General features: G+C 36.3%; 1 protein-coding gene and 1 pseudogene across 1 annotated transcript; both read right to left on the reverse strand.

Moving 5' to 3' along the window:
* Positions 1-456: 456 nt before the first annotated feature.
* LOC140507392 (vomeronasal type-1 receptor 3-like) lies at positions 457-9,582 on the reverse strand. Its single transcript, XM_072615491.1, is given in 3 exon segments — positions 457-500; positions 503-1,424; positions 9,433-9,582. Coding segments are annotated over 3 exon segments (1,116 nt in total).
* An 11,077-nt stretch (positions 9,583-20,659) lies between these two features.
* Positions 20,660-22,043, reverse strand: LOC140508362 (heterogeneous nuclear ribonucleoprotein H2-like; annotated as a pseudogene).

Here is a 22,043-nt window from a genome sequence, read left to right on the forward strand (position 1 = left end):
GTCCTTATAGATCACATCTAAAACATAAAATTTTCTCCCTTATTTTATATGTATAAGCAATTGATGGACATTTCTCAACTGTCCCTCTATTGTCAGTACAAAATGCTATTCTTGACATCTCATTCAATTCTATGACAAAAAATTTATAAAATAAAATGAAAAAACAATAAATATTTCAGGAAGAAGAGTTCAAAATGGTCAAAAGGAAGGCAGATAGAGAGGTTCACAATAAAAAACAATCCAGACAGGCTAAATGTAAAGTATATAGAAAGTATTTTTCAAACTTTAAAGCTCTATTCAAATGCTCCATATAATATTTATTATTGCCATTAATATCCCTTCTAGTTTCTAAGTCCTGCTATTCTTTGATTCTGTCATTCGCTATCCTGCTCTCATCAGCTACTGAAAGATATCTTTTTTGTACAAGTGGGAATAGAGTGCTGGACAGTGGAACATCTAAGGAAAAGAAAATCTTGGGATCTTTTCTTTTGCCAGAGTGAGTAAAACAAATGCAGAATTTGGTAATCTGAGCAGATAAGCACAAATGGGCTGATGGCTGGATAACATGCATCCAAGAAAACTGTGGTGGGCATCAACCACTGATAATGTTTATCAAAATGAAGGAGATAAAATGAGAAAATGGAATTGACTGAGTAGAAGGAGACATAGGTGCTCACCAACACCAAGATGGTATAGGTGGCTCTAATTTCAGGTGCTTTTCTTGACAATTGGCTGGAGCTGTGAATATGGTGGACTCGTCGATGGTGTCTTTGCAGGAGATGCACCAGGTAGCCACTGGCCATGACCATAAATCCCACACACAGAAAATCAGGAACTGAGTACATGATTATAAATAGCGAGTCTTTGAATGAGGCTGGAGCATAATCTAAACAGAATCCTAAATTCCATATCCTTGTGTTGTTATTGTTTTTTGTAAAGTTCTGCATATTCACAAACATATTGATACGTGCCAGTATCTGTAAGATCCAGCAGAAAGAACAGAATTGGAAAAGATACCTTGAGGCAAGGGTTTTGAGTGTTGACCTTATGGAACAGGCAAAGGGACTGATGGTGATAATCTGAAAACCACTCAGAAGGCAGGTGTTGTTGACAGAAAGACTACGGGCCACTCGGTGGAGAAAAGTAATAAATCTACAGCCAACATGATCTTGCAGATTTTTCAGTCCGAAACCAACCATTGTCTGAGGAACTCCCTTGGAAATTAGCCCCATGGAGTTGGCCAAGGCCAAATGGAAAAAAATGGAGTCTACAGGCCTTATCCGGCTGCCAATTAGGAAAGTGGAGGTACAGTGATAAAGGAGGCAGAAGTTTCCCAGTAGACCAGCTCCTGTCTGCACGATGAAGACAATACCTAGAACTAAGTCAAGAAAAATAATTCTCTCATTGGCTGAAGTAGAACTGTTCTTGGAGCCAGACAGTGAAAGATAGACAGAAAAAAAAGAAAGAATAACTTTCGAGCACTCCTAGAGACCATTTACTAATGAGATGAGTAAGATGTTATGCTCAACTTGAATTGTATTTCCTGATTTTTCCTTTGGTAATGTGGGTAGAGGGCAGATACCCACATAACAGAAAGTAATACAGGCAAAACATCACAATTTCACCAGGCCGTCGGGAGAGTTCTTTTCAGTCACTGAAAGAAGTCAATGAGGCTGAGAAAATAAATGCTCAATTTTAATCCAAAAATACAGAATGGAAGGAAAGTTAAGACAATTAATTATTGAAAATAGTTAAAATTCAATAAAAAAAAGAACTGATCAGAATAGATCATTAAATAAACCATATTTACTATTTATATGAAGAAAGCTCAAGGCAAATTACATGTATTATTTAAATAAACATGGAAGAAAATTATGCATTATTCATATGCTAGGCCAAAAGTGTACATTATATTTAGAAATAGATTAATTCTATTTAAGACCATATTGCAACAAATAAATAATGGATCTAAGTATAATGAAAATAAATTCATTCTGAAGTTTTACTACAGAAATGCCACCATAAAAGACATATAATAAAAAAAGTCAGATTACATCAGATTTCAGCAACATAATGGCCATATGTAAAAACTCTAGAATGTTGTTGAAATGTAAAGTTGAGTAAAATTTATCACTTTAAAGACCCGTGCTAGCAAAAAATTTAAAGATGATTTTGTTGTTAAATATTAAGCAAAAGGAGTGATGTACCCACTGAAAATGGAAGAAAAGTAACCAAGATAACTATAGAAATTCAGCAAATAAGATAATTTAAAATAAAAGAATGAATGGATTAAGAAAAGAATAGCATGAAATGAAAGATAATTATCAAAAATATTTTCCCTTTGAAAAAGGATATGCAAATATCCACATTTTGAAAGGAAAAATGAGAGATTAGAACATGGTTAAAATGAAAATTATCAATAATTTTCCTTGAAATTAGGTAATCTAAATAAATCTTATAGTTTTAGAGAGTCAAAATACCAAAATTACCATGACAAGAAGTAGATGAAATAAACCAGTTGGTTAAAAAGCTCATCTGAATTAATGAGGTTCCTGGATTAATATATAGATTGAAAGCAATAGCATTTAAAAATTTTTAATTCACTTGATAGAATAAGTAAAGCCTTATCAAAATTCATATGAAAACAATAGACAAGAATATCAAGAATATATAGGGAAAATGGAACTTGAAAGGTATTATTTGTTTTTCTATGCTTGCAAAAGCCTTATATGTGAATATGTACAAAAATGACCCCAGGAACAGTGTAGTGTCATGCCTTGAGTGACTGCCTTAGGAACAAATATGTTCAAGTGTAACCTCTGATAGAGCAGCTCTGTGATACTGAGCAATTTGCTCCCACTCTCAGCATCTCAGGTGCCTCTCTTAGTCTCAAAAGTTCAGCAAAAGTATTTATTTATCTGTCGTGGTAAAGCAAGTTTCTCAATGGGAATTCCTTATACCAGAGAAATCTCAGACACAGACAAATACTATGGCTACACCTATGCCTGTGTCTGTAAGGATGACAACAACAGACAACTGCTACTGCTACTGCTACTGCTACTACTACTACTACTACTACTACTACTACTACTACTACTACTACTACTACTACTGCTACTACTACCACTACTACCACTACTACCACTACTACTACTACTACTACTACTACTACTACTACTGCTACTACTACCACTACTACCACTACTACCACTACTACCACTACTACTACTACTACTACTACTACTACTACTACTACTACCACCACCACCACCACTAGTACTACTACCACCATTACTGCTACTACCACTACCACTACTACTACTGTTGCTGCTGCTACCACTATTTTTATTATGATTAACGTTATTATTATTAGTGGTGTTATTTTTGTTGTTGCTATTATTCATATTAATAGAAAAACAAGAAAAGAAATAACTCAAAAATTAAACTGAAGAGATATTGCATGGAAGCATAAAAGTGATGATTTTAAAGCAAGAAAGAACAAAAATAGAAGAAATCGGGTGCATTAAATTACAATGTTTTGTGGGGAATCAGTGGAGAAAGTTGGTTTTCTTGTTGAGGAGCTCATGTAGAGAGAATGCTATATTCAGGGTCATGACAAATTGGGGTAACATCCTTGTTGTGCAACCTAGTACAACTGCTATGACATTGAACCAATCATGCTAGGCTGAATTTCCTCATATAAATCCTACATAGTAAGTGCTATGTGAATGATTCCCCCCCTTCTCATTCATCATTTAAAAATAGTTTGGAATAAATTATGCCAAAACAACCTTTCTGGATCCAAATATAATGATTGTGTAAAATCTATGAAAAAAACACACAAGCACAAATAATTGCTCCAATTGTTTAATAAAAATTTTACTAACTACGTGAAGAAGAATGTAACATTCTTGCAAGTAGACATTGTTCTACTTTTATTATTTTTTATACCTATCAATAGAAAAATCATTCTTCCATCTCCCATTTGCACTGGCAGATTGGATCCCTAGAGGATATCTGTCCTCAGTTAATGCAAGGACAACTCCGAGAGGTTGGATTTTTCTAGGATACTCATGAGTCTCCATCTGCTATGGTGTTTATGATAAGTCAATCAGGATTACTCAATCATTATTTGGAAAAGAGATTTCCTTAAAAGCTGTAACAAGAAATAATTTTTTTAAAAAGAGTACATGTCATGCTTCTAACTTTCAAGAGATACTATTGTCGCTGATTACTCTGCTAATGAACCTAGTTGTTGGTGGAAATTTGAAGGCTGTGATGGAATTTCCAGTCACCTGATCATTGCCTTTTTGGACCTAAGTATATCCAAGTCTGACAGATTTAACATAAGAAAACTGAAGTATTATTTTTCTCACAGTACACATGTTTAATCAGGGGGAAAAAGTATCTGCTCTGTATTCCCCTTCAGTAACTCTGAGCAGATGTACTTCACTCAATTCTAGGAAAGGATGTCCCTATTATATGTAAACCCTATTGTAATTGAACAAGTCTTGATTCATTAATCTTGCTAATTCCTTCACTAATTTAGGTAAATTTCATGTATGTGCTAATTAGTAGCAGAGTACTTTCAGCTACACAATGTCTAGAAATGAGCTCCCCAAAGCTCCACTTATTGAAATGGGGACAGGTAAGGGATTTCAGTACATTTTCTCTGTTACCCAGCAACAAGGACAGATGCGAGTGTTCTCTAAGAATGGGGATAGTTTCACTGGTTAGCCCGGCCACTATAACTTTAAAAATTGCTATTTAAATATATATTGTGGGGATAAATGGTAGTTCAGAGTTTAAAACATAAAAGACTTTTGTCTGTCCTTCATGCTTACAATAAACTCTAAACGGACAATGAACTTCCTATTTTTTATTAAAAAATTGAATATTATATCCCACAGTTTCAGAGGGGAAACATTTTTACTTATCAAATATCATAATTTTGGAGATGAAAACAACATATTTAATTTTTAAGTTAAATATGTGTGTAAATATACTCATACTTTGATAATATTGATATATGTGAAGAATCAGATCAGAAAATAGAACAAGGAAGAGGAGGTGAGAAAATGATCCAAAAAAAAATCTGGATGTATATTTGTGTACAGATTGCACCATCTTGCTTTTTCAAGCATCTAGGAAGGAAAAGAGCTGAATTAAAAAATACACTAAGATATTTTAATTTATGAAAAACACACAAAACACACTCGATAATAATTTGAAAATTCATGTTGAACAGATATACTTGAGTTACAAACAGGGTCATTATAGTTTACAATGACATAAATTTTTACAGAAATTGAATGAGGCTCTGTGTGTATATGTTTGTTTCAGTCTGTCTCTATGTGTTCCTTTCTCTGTCTCTGTCTTTATAACTTTGTGTCTCTTTCTTCTCCTCTCTGTCTCTTTCCATCTCTGTCTGTCTAACTCTCTCTCTCTCTCTGTCTCTCTCTGTCTCCCCACTCCCCAGATGGAACTAAGAATGGAGATAAAATCATATCTTTTGCAATCTTCAAATCTTTAATCTGACAAATTCTTATTTTTTCCCCCTTTTGCCTTTGGATGATCAAAGTATAAGTAAAAAAAAAAAATGCCAATCCACAAAGCTGACATATCATATTCTATGCCAAATAAAAACAAATTAAAAACAGCCTTAATCTCTTTCATTCTCCCCAGAGATTGATTGCAGAAAATCTTTTGTTAAATTCTGAAATTCTCAAATCCAACAATATTGCAGGAATTTAGAGGCAAACAAAAGAGAAAAAGAAAATAGATTAAAAAAACAGAACAGAGATAATAATGAACAGAAAAATACTTTCTTCAAATAACAGATGTCTCCAAATGTACAACCAATCTCTTTGTCTGGCCGTCTCCCTTTTAAAAACTTGTAAGTAGGTAAACTTATCCAATTCAAATGACCCCAGACCTTTCTATTGCTAAATGAAACCTTATATGCTATTCCTAAACCATGTATAATGGATAAGAGATCAAGATTTTTTATAGATAATCCTGATTAACCTATTCAGGCTGGCCATAAAATGTTTCACTATAACTTTCAATGTACTTCTATGGATAGGCTTACTCTGTTGCTTGCTCACAGGCTAATTTATACTCAGACAAAACCAGACTCTCTGTCTTAAAAGGGCACCTTAACCTTAGTCTAGTCTATCTTTGGCATAAACTGGAGCCAACACAACAGGACCATTTTAAAGGATCAAAAGGATAAATGTCAGAAGAAAACCTATTCCCAGGTTTCCTTCCAGGAACCTGGAATACATTCTTCAAATAAATAATCTCTGTTCATACTTATCCACTCAGGCAGATTTTGATAATTTTGTGTTATTTACTTTGGTTATAGTTGTGGCTTAAACTTTGTTTGAAGTAGCATCATAGAACCTAAGAAATTTTAAAGGAAAATAATACTTACTTCTCCAGAGGACAAAAAGGCTTGAACTGGGAGGTCTGGCAGGGATAGGAAACCTTACCTAGGGGGTTCACTTCCAATGTGTTGGTTTCATTTCCATCACTCTGTGACCTCAGAAGAGTAGCAGTCATCTTGATTCTAAACTGTTGGGAAAATTGTAACCATGATTCCAGGAGAAACAAGGAGGTATCTCACCTACTAGCTCAATTTCCAAACAGGAAATGAATAATTGCAGAGATTAAGTGAAAAGAAAATAACAGACTTATTTGAAACTACTTAGGTGCCACAGACAGAAAAGTGTCTCTCCAGTCCAAGAATTTCTCTTTCTTCAAGTAGAAACTGGGTTCCAATATGCAGCCTTTTCAGGAAAGAATATACAGTCATAGAGAAGTATTATTGAGATACTATAGTTAATACTAATAATTTTAAAAAGGAAGGGAAACCAAGGCAGAAGAAGGGGTTTTATTCAGCCATTTGGCATTCAGAAAGCAAAAGAAATATCATGAAGCAATAGTACAATCTTTGTTCAGTGAAAGAAAAAGGAAGATGAACTTTTAGGAAGTTTAACATTTGTTACAGATGCAGTCTAAGGATGGCAAAGAAAGAGGGATTTTGCATTTCATTTTGCTGAAGTGATAGAGGCTGCCTGCACTTTTTTCTCTTTCTGAGGGTTTAGCCAGATGACTTCTTAGGTTACTTCCCACTCTATATCAATCAATCAACAAGAACTACAAATAGAATGAAAGAAGCAATACCTCCTGAGCCAATCCATGGATCTATGAAATAAAAGGGCATAGATATGATTAAACTGGCATTGGGATTAAAAATATACTTGGCAGAATGCATACAAGGGACTACAAAGAGGCTTTAGATCAAGAAGACCAACTAGGGGAACACTGCAATAGTCCACATGTACCTCAATGGGGACTTGGATAAGGAGGGAAGACTGCAAACACAGTGTCTTACCAAGATACTGAGGAAAAATGCCAGGGTCTACTTCAGAATGCCTTCCTTATTGGCAGCAAATAGAGTATTTGGATCCCACTCTGCATATATTTTTACCTCAAGGAAGAGAAGTGATGCTCTGCCTCAATGTCCCTAAGTTGAAGAATCAGACAGAGGTAGACTATCACCACGCTACACTCTGCTGGAGAGGTGTAAAGCTGAGCTCCACTACTCAGAGTATGGATATAGGTGGTGATAAATAGCAGTCAATTAGTCAAGATTCCATCTGCCCCTAGAGATGTGATTATCTTGTCAGCTGCAACACAAGGAACATTGACTTCATGGGATCTCAGAAGTATCACTGAAGGTTTGAACTTTGTACCAGATGTAAATAAATCATCATTGGCTATTTTTAAGGATTAACCATAACATATCCATCAACAATTATTCATTATTAACAGGCATAACCAAAGAACAACTTTAGAAATACAACTGGGAGCAGCTTGAGAGAGAAGGTTCTTAGGGAGAAAGAGATATGAGAGTTCAACAAGATCACTGAAGGATGGAGATGAGGGGAACGCCAAAGCCTCAGTGAGGGGTTTTCAGATTTCTTTTTGGGTTGACTTGGATTTTTAGGCTTTCCTGAGCTTCCACTAAAGAGAATCTTCCCTCCCATTGATTTCATTTCCTTTCCTGTCACTTTAGTCATTGACTAAGACTTCCTGCATAGGACCAATGTCATTAAAGATGCTGTGTCTGCTGATGTGCCTAATTTTAGCTCTGAATTCTGTCTCTAAAACTTAATAACTTCAGAAGACAACTAACATGTTCTGATTTTCTCCTTATAGAATTGGCTAATCATGATTATCAGAGGTAATTCATAATAAAAGCATAGTGGGAGAGTAGAAAGATCAGTGCCTAGAGTGAAAACAGTTGACTTCAAATTCTCACTTTGAAATTTATGACCTATGTGATCATGAGTGATTCACTTAACCTTGGTGGGGTTCCATTTCTTCATTATCTAACATAACTGTTCAGACTTTTTTATCCCCAAGCAGTAGTCTGGCCCAGTGTGGTGTGCATACCCAGATCCAGAGCCCAGAGCTCAACCTTTGCTTTGATATCTGATAGTAGCTGCTGCATAGATTCCTGGGGACAGAGGAAGAGGAGAATCTGAGGAGTCAATCACTCAGTGATCCAGACTACAACTCCCCATTTATGGATAACAAGGAGATTGAGATTAAGAATGTTTGTCATCCTTGCATATCTGGATAAAATGAAACTTGTCAAGCTTTGCCTGATTAGGAAAGAATTTCATTCATTGACTAAATGAAGTTTGGTACACATTAATTATCTAGTACATAGGCAGGTATAATGCCAAGCAACACAGCACATCTGAGGGTTGCTGCTGTGAATATATTTATATTTTAAGGGATTGACTTGCAAGGCATAATAAGTCCTCTATTTACTCAAAACCAAACTAAAGCATTCACAATATAACTTCAAAATCAATAATAACTTATTACCAGGATGGCTACATGACTTTAAACAGAGACAAAAGTATATAACATAACATACACTGTTCCAAAATACTTGCTTATATAATCAGGGAATCACAGACCAAGGTCTCTTTTCTTATATAGCACATCCACAAGGGTAGCAGAAAACATAACACCTTCCACCCATCGGTCACAGTAGGTTATAATCCCTTCAAGTGAAAACACAGTACTGAAGTAGAGTCCTCTTGGGGTGAGTCTTTCTTCCTCTCCCCATGCTGCTTGGCACTCCTGGCACTCTCAGGTGCACACATGCTCTAATAAGTCAGAGTCCAAGGTCTAACATGGCTCCAGTCCCTGCTTCCAAGTTCTGAGGGGCATCTAGCCAGCAAAGCAAAAAGGGTGGGTCCCTGGGGGTTATGGCATTTCCCCCTCCCACCATAGACATCTCCAACTCCTAGGTTTCAAGCCATTCCAGGGGGACACAAGAGGAAAGGAAGCTCATTGCTCCTGCACTGCTGCAAAGTCTCCATCTCAGCTCAAGGTGGAGTCCCAAACTCCACTTTCCTCCTCCTGCAGGTCCAGGAGCTGATTGCTCCCCAGTTTCTGTCTGGGTTCACACAGGTAGCTCTCTGCTCCTGCTCCATGTCCCACTTCACAAGGGAAGGGGTAAGCTCCATTCCAAACTCTCCCTGCTCCTGCCTGCATCCTGGCATAGTAGACTTCAGGGTTTCCTGCCCCTAGCCTCCATTTATGATCCACACCATGGCAATTTCAGGGCAACTTGTTCTCCCCCAGCAGTACATGGGGAGGAGTCACTCCAGCCTCGGCTCTAGGCACAGCAAAATAACACAATAACCTGAAAATAACAGATAAATATCCCAGTCTCACTAAATCCATGTTCTCCATTAGTACTTAATTCCAGTCAAGTGTTCCAGTGTTCTCACAAGGTTTGGTGTCATAAGTCTCCTCTATCAGAGGTTTCTTCTCCAAGCCCTGATGAGTGATTCACATTCACAAGGGGTGGGGTGGAGGCTTAACAATGACTAAACATCCTTCCATGAGTGAACCTCAAGGCAATATCTCAACTCAGAATACACACACACACACACACACACACACACACACACAAGTGCATGCGCACGCGCACACACATATATATATACACTTCTAATTAATAGGTTCAGAGTCAAAAGGCATGACAACTGACATGACATAGCATAACTGTGAATTACCAAGGTTCAAAGGATATTAATCCTTCAGATGTTTACAATTTAGCATGAGCCTGTTAACTGAACTCCAAGAAAAAAAGCAGCAAAAAATATCAAATTGCTTATGCTTACAGCAGGTCAATCAGTAGTCAAATGTGCAGTAATTTCTGTCTGCTTGAGTCTAACAATAAGCCAGTCCTCGCACCTTGTGTTCTTGTTTGCAACATGAAAGTGGAGGAGAGTTCTCAGAGAGAGGGCATGATGACCTTATTTTTAGTTCAGGACAGAAAGTTTATCCACCCAACCCATTTTTAGAGATTTTCAATTTTATCTTCAAAGTTGAGACAGCCACATGAGCCATTCCATAAGTACACTTTGAGGGGAAGAATTTTAATGAAACCAAGGCATTTTAAAATACCTAAACTATAGATATAAGCCTAAGAAAAGGCACATATTAAATGTGTTTTTACCTAAGATCTTTCAAAAAATCTTTTCTTTTTTTTATATTACAAGAACCACATGATAGCAATACTGCGAGAAATTTTCTAATCTTCATTTTTTTGTTGTTGTAATTTACTAAAAATGAAAAAGTATGTATCATTAAGTGTGTACTATGTACCATGTTATATGTTAAATGCTGGGGAAACAAATAAAGGCCAAAGATAATCCCTGATATCAAGGAGTTCACAGTCTATTGAGGAAGACAATATAACAGCAAATATTTACAAAAAAAGATTAATTAGATACAATAACAGGAAAAACAGAATATAGTCAACAGAAAGAAAGCTCAGGTATTAAGGAAATTAGGAAAGAATTTTTGAAGAAGTGGAAATTTAACTGAGACTTGAAGGAATTCAGCGAAGTCAGGAGGCAGAGATGAGGAGGGAAAGTGTTCTAGGAATGGCAGACAGCCACAGAAAATGCCTACAATAAGAAGCTGGAGTAGCTTCTGCAACTCAAGTCAGTAAGACATATTAAAGTATTAAAGAGTATGTGGGGAAAGGGACTTAATATGTAAGAAGACTAGAAGGGGGCAGATCTTTGAACATCAAAAATGATTTTATATTTGATCCTGGAGCTGATAGAAAACCACCAGAATTTATTAAGAAGGAGGTCAGACTTGGACTTTTGGAAGCCAACAAGATAATTTTTGGAAGCCAAAATTAGTCATTTTACATAAGTAATTATTTATTAAATATGTTCCCAACTAAATTATTAAAAATATATTGAGTTAGAAAAAGTAACAAAATTCATTTGGAAGGACAGAAGGTCACGAATTTCAAAGAAAGTAAGGGGAAAATGTAAAGGAAGGAGATTCAACAGTACCAGACCTTAAGCCATATTATAAGGCAAGAACATTGTTGAAGTGTAAAATGGATAATTTCAATTATTTTAAATTAACAATTTCTGGTATAAATAAAACAAGTGTAGCCATGATTAGGAGGAATGCAGAAAATTGAGAAAGGATTTTCATAGACAATCTATCAGATAGGATATGATTGTGATAGAATACTACTGTGCTGTAAGAAATGATGAGTTGTTTAACTTAGAAAATCTTGGACATAAGAAGGAAGATGTTATCTACTTTCAGAGAAGGAACTGACTAATGGAAATATGCATAGTATAGTCTTACATATGTGTGTATGTGTATGTATGTGTATCTATGTTCGTATATATAGGCATATGTGTGTGTATTCACATTCAATTGTAACCTTCTCTAGGGTGGGAAAACAGAGGGAGGGAAAAATAAAATAAAAAGTAAACAACAGAGAACAAAAGAAAACCTTGAAGAAGCACAGAAAAACTGTTACTTTGAAAACAATGTGTAGAATTTATTAAATGGCTTTTTGAGAAATGGAAATTTATTCTTTTATATTGAATCCTCTCATACTCTGATGTGTACATGGAAATGTTCTTTTTTTCTTTTTCTGTTTTGTATTTAAGTTTAAAGTGAAAAAAATTTAAAAAGAAACTGGTAAAGTGGCATATTCTTTTTCAAATCTTTTTAAAAATCTAGATTTATTTAGGTTATAGATTAAATGATTCTAGACTGAGTTATTAAAAGAACAAAGTGAATTGTCTGAAAAATAAAGAAAATTGTCTGAAAATTAATAGTAATAATGTTTTTACTGTGAATTTGGTACAGCAGAAATCTCTTAAAGACGCCTTCATCTGTATAATGAAGAATTCTGAGATATTACCAGAAAGTAGAGGGAAGTGTTTTAACAACAAGGGCTTATAATATTTAGCCCAGAATAGTTGGAATTAACCTATCACTGCATTTAAACCAGCAAAGTCTTATTTGTCTTAGGTGATTTCATTTACTTTATGTATATGTTACATTTTACTAATGGATCTTTAATGAAATTTGTTTTCTCTTCATGCTTTAACAAACTGTGGGAATTGTGACCTTAACAGCCACTTGTGAGAGCATGGATGATTTTCTTTCTCTTTTTTTTTTTTTTTTTTGCCAGCTTGGCCATTTTATTTCTAGGCATTACAAAGCAGGGAACAAAATTTCTGGAACAAGGAAAATCTCAAAAAAGTGAAGACCTTGTTGGAAACTTGTGAAAATGACTGTAGTTGGGTTTTTGTCACTTTATCCCAAGATCATTTTAGAGTGATTTTTATGTTTCTGTTGAACACCTCTGTGTACCATGATATTATGTGTCCTCCACTGACATTTTGGGAAAGGGCACCTGCTGTTTGGCCAGTTTATCCTATGGGTCTCTGGTGATGAGATCTTAAGAAAAGATCTTGCAAGGTAGGATTTTCAAAGAGGTATATTTTCCCTCTTGTATTTGTTTCCTTTGTAGAACCTATAGTTAAGAAGACAAAAATGAATAATTTTGAAAGAAGTCATAATGATTGTCTCAAACCATGGAGCTTTGTCCAAAGCAGCATTTACATGTAACATGCCTTGGGTTTTTACCCAATTTTGCCAGTGTATCAAAATGCCAACTTAGTCGTTGTGCATTTATGGCACATTTGGCCATATTTTAGAGTAATAATGGGATTTACAGTATTTCCATTTATCTACTTTGTTACCTTTTATTTGCATTTGTTAATACAGTAAACAAATCTATTAACACCTCCATCCCCTACCCCCAAGCTCCTTCTGAAGTACACTCTATGAAAAACTCTTAGTTTCTCAGTTGCTTGAAGGAGGGATATGACTTTTAACTTTGACAGGGTGGTTGGTAGTAACATTGACTGTTGTTTTTGACCAGAATTTTTTTTGCCTTTCTAGGCTATTGACATTGCTGCCATCGTCGTGCATTTTGTTCTTTTGGCTCTGGTTTCTTCAGTTGTATCACTTCATTCCACCTTTTCTATGTTGCTCCGAATTTCTCATATTTATTCTTACAGTGCAGTAACAGTTTGTTACATTCTCCTGCAATATTTTATTCAACTATTCTTGTTGCTTTTTTCTGAGAAAGGAGAAAACATTTTTAAGGTGAAAAACTATAGATATTTTGTGATGCAGAGAGAGAGAGTAGGTTAATATTACTTTCTGGAAATTGAGTAAAGCAAGAATGACTCAGATTATTCATCTGATTACCTTGTATTTAATTCAGTTCAATAAGCACTGTTTAATCAGCTGCTGTTTGCCAAGTAATGAAGTGTATTTAGAGCATTAAAGATACTAGGATATATACATATATATACATATACATATATATATATAATATTAAGTAAGACAAACTCTACCCTCCTGAAATTTGCATTCTCATGCTTCCTTACCATGCATCTACAAACATGTTCAAGTCTTTTCAATTCCAAAAAACAAATGAACAAACCTTAAAACACAATAAAACAAAACAAAACCCTTCGTTTGCATTTTTTACCCCTTCCAGTTACTGTCCAGTTTGTCTCCTCTCCTTTCCTGGGAAACTTCATGATAAATTCTACAGTTCTGATTGCTGTTTCATTTGCCCTACAAAACTTAAAGAGACCATCACTTCCCCTGGGTGGGTTGTATTACTTCAATTACTGTTTGACTGATGAATGGGAAATTACTTAAACTACTGAAATGAAACAGTTCAAGTATTGTACATGTAAGAGATGTTTAAAGAGGATAGATTAATTTTAAAAATGTGTAATTTAATTATGTGTGTTAATAAAATGCAGAGGACTGACTGAATATTGTTAGTTAACACCCTTTCCTTGTCAAAAAGGGAACAGTTCCAATATCTGTCCCAGTTCTGTTCAGAATACAAGAGGTTTGACCATTTTCTGATACCCTTATATCTCTAACAATTACTTTATGATTTCAAGATCTTTGGCTGTTGTTACTAATGTTGAATTAAAATGAAGGCAAAGAATTTTCCTTTTATTAACTTGGGCAACAGAAAGAAAAGCCAAAAAATAAATAAAGTTCACTGAGCTGCATGTGTCCCAGTCTTAGAGATTATTTCATTTTTGTGCTCACCAATCAAAAGTAGTTTTCTTTTAAACAAGACTTGACATTCTGCAATCTATGACATTTGAAATCTGTAATTCAAAATGCTTAAAATAAAGACTATCTCTTTAAAAGAAAAAAATCATTGCTCTATGATGGGGTCATCACTTTGGAGGCTTGCACAATTCCAGCCCATTTTAGTGGGTACTCTTAACTCTGAAATGGAAGTCTTATCTGTGGTAACTTTGGCCTATGAAGCTGACCAAGTATCTAATTCTCTCTCTACTATACCACCTAGCTGCCCTGAAGAGGGCCTTATACTGGGCAAGAGGTAACCTCTTACACTGGGACGTTTAGTGCTTGAAACATTTACTCATTCTATATGTAGAGGGAGGAATTTGAGTACAGAGGCACAATTGGCACTTGGGGTTGGGGGAGTTGGAGAGCATTTCCACAGGGAGAAGATTTTGAGGCAAATGAGGAAAAAGGTAAATAAGGGAGGATATAGAAAAGTGATGAACCCCATAATCAGGGCCAAGGTAAGGGAGGGGCCTTATCATGGACCAGTGTCCTCTCTGACAACTGCAATAAATATTGGAGATTGCACTAGTGTACAGAAGCTAGCCAGCACTGCCAAGTTATTTTCAGTGACACTGTGATTTCCCATCCCCTTTTTCAGTTTTGCATGACATTCTTCTATTAAGAAGTGGACAAAATGTTTGCAAATATGATTGTAAATCCAAACATAGAGCAGCCTCTGTACATGCCAACCAGAGTCTAAGAAAGGGCAGCAGCATGTGCTTTGATCCCCTTTAGAAATGTGATTGTAAACTCTCTGAGATGACACTAGACCGTATTCTTTTGCAAATATACACATCTCAAGATTGTCTTGCTCTTCTGCTGAAAATTTGTCTATTAACACAACAGGCAGTTTGAAATCATGATCTGACTGCATTCAACATGCTTTTGCCTTGGGTGCTACAATAAGCTCCTGAGATCAGCCACACCTGAAGTTCAACCCACTTTCACCAGTTGCATCTAATTGTAAAGCTTCCTAACTGCCCTAACCTACTTCTCCTTTTCAAGGTTCAATAAAAATGGGTCTTTTTCCATTCATGCTGTGGTTGCTGATCCAACTAAGGGAGAATAGATAATAGGTCAGGCCAGGCCATCAATACCTCCCTTAGTTCAATTGCCACTGACCTTAGCTGAGACTCTTTCCTGGCACTTACATTTTCCCGTAGGGGTTAGGAGGAGTCCCATAACTACCCTCTGTCTTCTCTGGAGAATGGGAGAAAGAGAAAGGAATAAACCTTTATTTAGTACCTACTACAAGCCAAGTGCTATGTCAAGTGAACACTTGACAAACATTTAGCTACAAATGGATTGAAACTGACTTTGTCTTCCTTCCCAGGCCAATGAATTGCCTGAGACTGACCAGACATTGTTACTCTCAGTTTCTGACTATTTTGTGAATCTCTCACCTACAGCTTGGATGCTTCCTCTGCCTTAGTACCTTATATAGTTCCCATATTCCCAGCCTCCTTCTGGGGTACTCCAGTACTTGCTGTGTGCACTCCCAGGTACGACTCAATTGTCTAGATTAAAGACCTCCGTTTTTCAGCAGCTTCCAGAGCTCTCAGCCCAGAGATGGTAAGGGGCTCAAACAACAGGTCAGAAGGAGATTACATGGTTCTTTTTACTAACACTGAGGCAGGATTCTCATTCTTTTCTCATACTCCAATTCAGGTTGCAGTCCTGGGTGACAGTCCTGGAGGAAGGAGGAGCACTAGAACACCAGAGCTTGTGGTCACAGTGTAGTCCGGACCTGACTCACAGTTTGAAGGCAGAAAAGAATACTTGTGGTCACTCACAGACCAGACCACAGTCCAGGAGAGTAGGAAATACCTCTCCTTAGATCATGCCACCTTGGTAGAACAGAATACTCATGGGTTCTTAAAAGTTTCTCTGAAAACAGCTACACAACACCTCTGAGGCTTGGGACTGTGAGAATTTCACCTTGGAAGCAGAGCCCTACTTTAACAAAGAGGTAAAAATAAACAGTATGCTGGGAAAATGAACAAACAAGGGGAAAAAAATTCTGACCATAGAAGAGAAATGAGAGTAATGCAAGAAAATCATGAAAAGGAGATGCAAAAAATATGCTGAGAAAAATAACACCTTAAAAAGCAGACTAGGTCAAATGATAAAAGAAATACAAAAAGCCAATGAGGAGAAAAAATCTTTAAAAACTGGAAGTGGCCACATGAAAAAAGAGGCACAAAAATTCACAGAAGAAAATGAACTCCTTAAAAAGGAGAATTGGACAAATGGAAAAGGAGTACAAACGCTCATTGAAGAAAACAATTCCTTAAAAATTAGAATTAAACAAATAGAAGCTAATGACTTTATGAGAAATTAAAAAAATAACTATAGATAATATAAAATATTTGGGAATCTACCTGCCAAAAAACCCCAGTAACTATATGAACATAATTACAAAGCACTTTTCACACAAACAAGATAAGATCTAAATAATTGGGGAATAAAGACAGTTGTGAAGTGAGCAGAACCAGGAGAATATTGTACAACATAACAACAACATTGTGAGATGATCAACTTTGATGGATTTAGCACTTCTCAGCAATACAATGATACAAGACAATTCCAAAAGACTTATGGTGGAAAATATGTCCACATCCAGAGAAAATGCTATGGAGCCTGAATGCAGATGGAAGCGTACTATTTTCTTTCATTTTCATGGTTTTTCCCTTTGTTCCTGATTCTTCTTTTGCAACATGACTAATGTGGAAATATGTTTAACATGATTTTACATGTATAGTGTATATCAGATTGCTTACTATATTGGGGAAGGGGAAGGGAAGGAAGAGAGGGGAAAAGTGGAACTCAAAATCTTTTAAAAGTGAATATTGAAAACTAAAAAAGAAAAAGAGGAAGAGTAGGCAGACACAGGCTGGCTGGCTTTCCTACTCTAGTTGATTTCCCTTCCATCCAGCTCTCCTTTAGAGAAAGGGAAAAGCAAGAGAGTGAGGGATGTGAATTTCGGCATGTACCTACCCCCAGAGCATTAGGAGTTAGTTTCCAAAGGGATCACACTATCAACCCTTTTACAGAAAAAGGTAACTAACAGGTTGTGGGATGTCTATCTATGACTCCCTGGGGTTTACTTCTGTCATTAGGGAGTGGCTCTAGATGGCCTTCAGTTCAACCTACATTGGCAAAGCACATGAAACCCACATTGCCAGCAAGGGAACGATCTGTGGGCCCTCTTGAATGAGAATGAAGTATGTACAGGCCCATGGGAAGGAGGCTCACAGAGGCCAAGTCAGGGGACCTGGTCATTGGTGTTGCTTGTCAAAAGGTGCTGACATCAATCTGCCCTGGTTGAGGTGACTTCTAGCCAAGTTGAGGTGGCTTCTACTCTCATGGCTGGAGTCTCTGGACTGGTGACTAAATGAATAATCATGCCTCCTGTTGTTCTTGCCAGGTATTGAATGGTGACCTAGTAAAGGCAGTTTGAGTCATTTGGTGGGCAGTGTTTACAGGTATGGGGAACTCTGATTTTTGGGTTCAGCATTTAGGAGACAGGTGACATCAACAGGTATGGAGTAGTTTACAGCCACAGAAACTATGGTGGTATTAGGCAGGGACAAAGTTAAGAGTTATTCCTCTTTTTTTGGTCAGATTGTGTGTATTTGTGTGGGATGGAATGAGAAGGTAGGGCTACCTATGACTGTAGTTCCTGATATTGCCATAATTCCAATGTGTACAAAATTAATCATAATACCACCAGTAGTTTAAATGTAAAACTTTTATTTAATGATAAGGAAAAAACCAAGAATAATTATAGCACCACAAATGCCCAAGATAAGGGAAGTACAATAATGATCAATATATCACTGTCCACATACTAACCTGGATAGCATTCTTCTGCTATAGCAGTGGGGGAGATGGATCATACACAGAGAAATCTAGCAAGGAGTCATGTAAATGAGGATAGATCATGTACACGGGGCAACTTCCAACTCTGGGACCGTAGGAATGGAGGTATTGATTTTCTTCATGAATATTCTGCATCACAAAAAAACTACTTTTCTGCTAATAACTTTTTATGACTCTAATCCTTCTTCCCCCTCCACTGCTTTCCTGCTAGGCAAATCAACATTTCTTCCATTCTCAAATTAATGATACAGTGCAATTTCTTTTAACCTCACAATCACCCTTAAACCAGTGTTAAATGTTATGCTATTAAAGGGACAAGAATTTCCCTTAAATCAGAGTACTGCCAAGTTCCTCTGGATAAATCTCATGAGCAATACAGAAAAGAGCAGCCATCTCCTCCCTCAATTGAATTATGCCTCATCCAATCAGATCTCATCATCTTATTATTAGAAAAATCAATTAAAAAATAGAGACTTGACTGACTTCTGCATCTACCTCATTATTTTGGATCTTCAATTTTTGAAAGGTTGATTTTACAAGTTTCACTTAATATGACATACCTAATTGGAAATTCCAGTCCAATGAAATATTTAAATCAATGCCTCACAATTTAATATAAACACCAAGACCAAAGTCCTAAACTATCTGTATTGTTTCTGAAAACTGTCCTCATTGATTTAAAAAAATCTTAAATGTGCCTTATAGGATAGTAAAGGAAATAAACTAGGACATGCCATGTTTCCCTCTTGAATTGCACAGTTCCTTGTTTGTTTATTTCATTCATGTCAACTGTTGGAGGGGATATGGAAAAATTGGGACTCCAGTGAACTATTAATGGAGGTGTGAACCAAACTAAACTTTTTGGAAAAAAATTTGGAATTGTGTCCAAAGGACTATAAAACTTCAAATTCTTTGATCCAGCAATACCACGATTAGGTTTATATCCCAAAGAGATCAAAGAAAAAGGAAAAAGCATCTATATGTTCATAAATGCTTATGCCAGCATTTTTTATGCTGGCAAAGAATTAAAAATTCAGGGGACGCTCATTCATTGGTGAATGTCTGAACTATCTGTGGTATATGATATTAAATGAATACTACTGTATTGTAAGAAATGAGGAACAGTGGTTTAAAAAAACTGGCAAGACATATGAAGTGACACAAAGTGCAGTGAGCAGAATCGCTGTACATGGTAACAGCAATATTGTATGACTATTTACTATGAATGACTTAGCTATTTTCAGCAATGCTGCATCAAGAGAATTCTGAAGGACTTCTGATGAAAATTGCTATCCATCCCTAGAGAATGAACTGATTGAATCTGAATGTAGAGGAAAGCATGCTTCTTTTAACTTTATTTTTCTTGAGGTTTTTGTGTATTTTCTTTTAGTTTGTTGATTCATTTCAATCATGCTTCACTCTTCATGACCCATTGTTTTCTTTTGCAACATGATTAATATGGAAATAAGTTCTGTATTACCACATGTGTATACACTGTAGAAAATTAGTGTCCTTCTCCATGTGGGAGAGCAGAGGAAAGCAAGAATGCTCTTCGGAGGAATACAATGATCCAAGACAATTCTGAAAGAATTATGAAAGTCTTTTCCGCAGAGAATGTCTACCTACAAAGAATGAATTGAGTTGGTTTGAATGCAGATCAGAGTATGCTTTTTAAAACTGATTTTTATTGGTGTTTTTGTCTGTTTCCTTTTGTGGTTGAGTCATTTTAGTCATGTCTGATTCTTCATGACCCACTGTCTTCTTTTGCAGCGTGGCTATGGAAATAAGTTCTGCATGAGTGTGCATGTATAATGCACAGCAAATTAGTTACCTTCTCTTTTAGAGTAGGGGGGAAGGGAACTATGGAAAGAATTCAGAACTCAAAGTTTTAAAAATAAAATGTTCAAAATTGGTTTTTTTAACATGTAGTTGAAAAACTAAACTTATTTTTAAAAACCATGTCTTCCAAAATGCATTTCTGGCATAAGAATAATATATAACAGAACTGAGATTGTTTTAGCCTCAACACTCATCTTTATTCAGCTTACTTATTATATCAGGAATGAATACTTTGCTGTGTTCTAAAAATATCAAACTTAAGAGTAAAAGAAAAACCATTCTGATTACAATAATGTTAAGCATAAACCATAAGCTTGTATTGCAAAGTGTCATTTTATTTGTTTTTCTTTTTAAAAAAGTTGACTAAGGATCAATAATTGGGCTATATTACTGATTCACTTCCTGTAGTGGACATGCCTGACATTTCTTCCATTGCATTCATTCCCATAGATGCAAAGCTCCCCAAGTTGTTGCTGCTGGTGTTCACTTCTCCTTGGTTCTCTGTGTAATTTGTGGTTGAAAAATTGCTAAAATTTTCCTGTAAAACCTGGTCGTAGTTGCTGACTATAGTACTATTGTACTCCATAAGCTTCATTCAACTCCTGGCTAGATGGACTTCCATAACTAGACTGGTTTGACAAGCCCATGCTTCCCATCATTTGAGGATCATAAGCTTTACTGTCTGCTTGAGCTATAGAATACAAGAAGAGTTCTATGTACCTCTGTTGCACATTTGTTTTGTCTTTTGACATAGCTGCCACAGCATCTTTATGAGTAGCAAATTCAACATCTGCTTCTCCAGTCACTCTGCCATCAGGTCCAATCCCAATGTATGCTCCCACAAGTTTGAGTGGTGAGAAAAAAATCACAGATATAATTTTCAGTAGCTTTGTAAGTCATGTGTACTAAATGACCTGCTGGATTCTGGAAGGTAGACCAGCTGGCTCCATAGCTATGACCAGCCATTCCAAAATAGTAACTGAGGTCTCTTCCAAAGTAATATTCATTACTATATCCATCTTAGTCATAATAATATGTATATCTAATTTTATAGGCACCACACCTCATTCCTTCAATCCCAGTTCCTCTACCAAGATTGTCATGGTATCTGCCAGCCTGAGGTCTATCATAAGGACCTGGACAATGCCTAGTCATTAGTTTTTGAGGAGTATCTTAATAAGTGTGTACTTCTGCTTGGCTGCTCTTGCAGATTTCAACGTACCTGTGTCCCATTCTTTCCTTGTGTTTCTTTAGAGCCTTTTCAGCTATTTCCTGGGAGGCAAATTGCATGAAGGCTTCCCCAGTATTCCTCCTGTGAAATTCAACCAGCAATGTTATTCCATTTGGCATAATTTCCAACCCTGAAAAAAACTGAATTACATCTTCCTTGTTGCAGTCAAATGGGAATCCTCTAAAGTGCACACAGCAATTGCTGGCAGTGTCAAGGCTACTTGGAGAAGTATGCTTCAATGTCCAATCCATTTCAACCTTATTTGACTTGAAAACTTTGACATATCTGTGTGCCATAGTCTTCTATTCTTTTTCAGTGCCAGTTTGACTTCATCTTCAGATTCAAGTTCAACAAATGCTTCTCCATTTGGTCTTCCCATACTAGTATAGATGAAATGGATGCCTGATGTCCCATTTTCAATTTTACATTCTGGGAAGAAGTACTGGACATCACTGGATGAGCATGACCAAGGCAAGCCCTGGATCTTTACCACAAAGACTTCTTCTTTGGTGCTCAGCATCAT

This window comes from Notamacropus eugenii, chromosome 5 (assembly GCF_028372415.1).
Source record: "Notamacropus eugenii isolate mMacEug1 chromosome 5, mMacEug1.pri_v2, whole genome shotgun sequence".
In the NCBI taxonomy this organism is placed as follows: Eukaryota; Metazoa; Chordata; class Mammalia; order Diprotodontia; family Macropodidae; genus Notamacropus; species Notamacropus eugenii.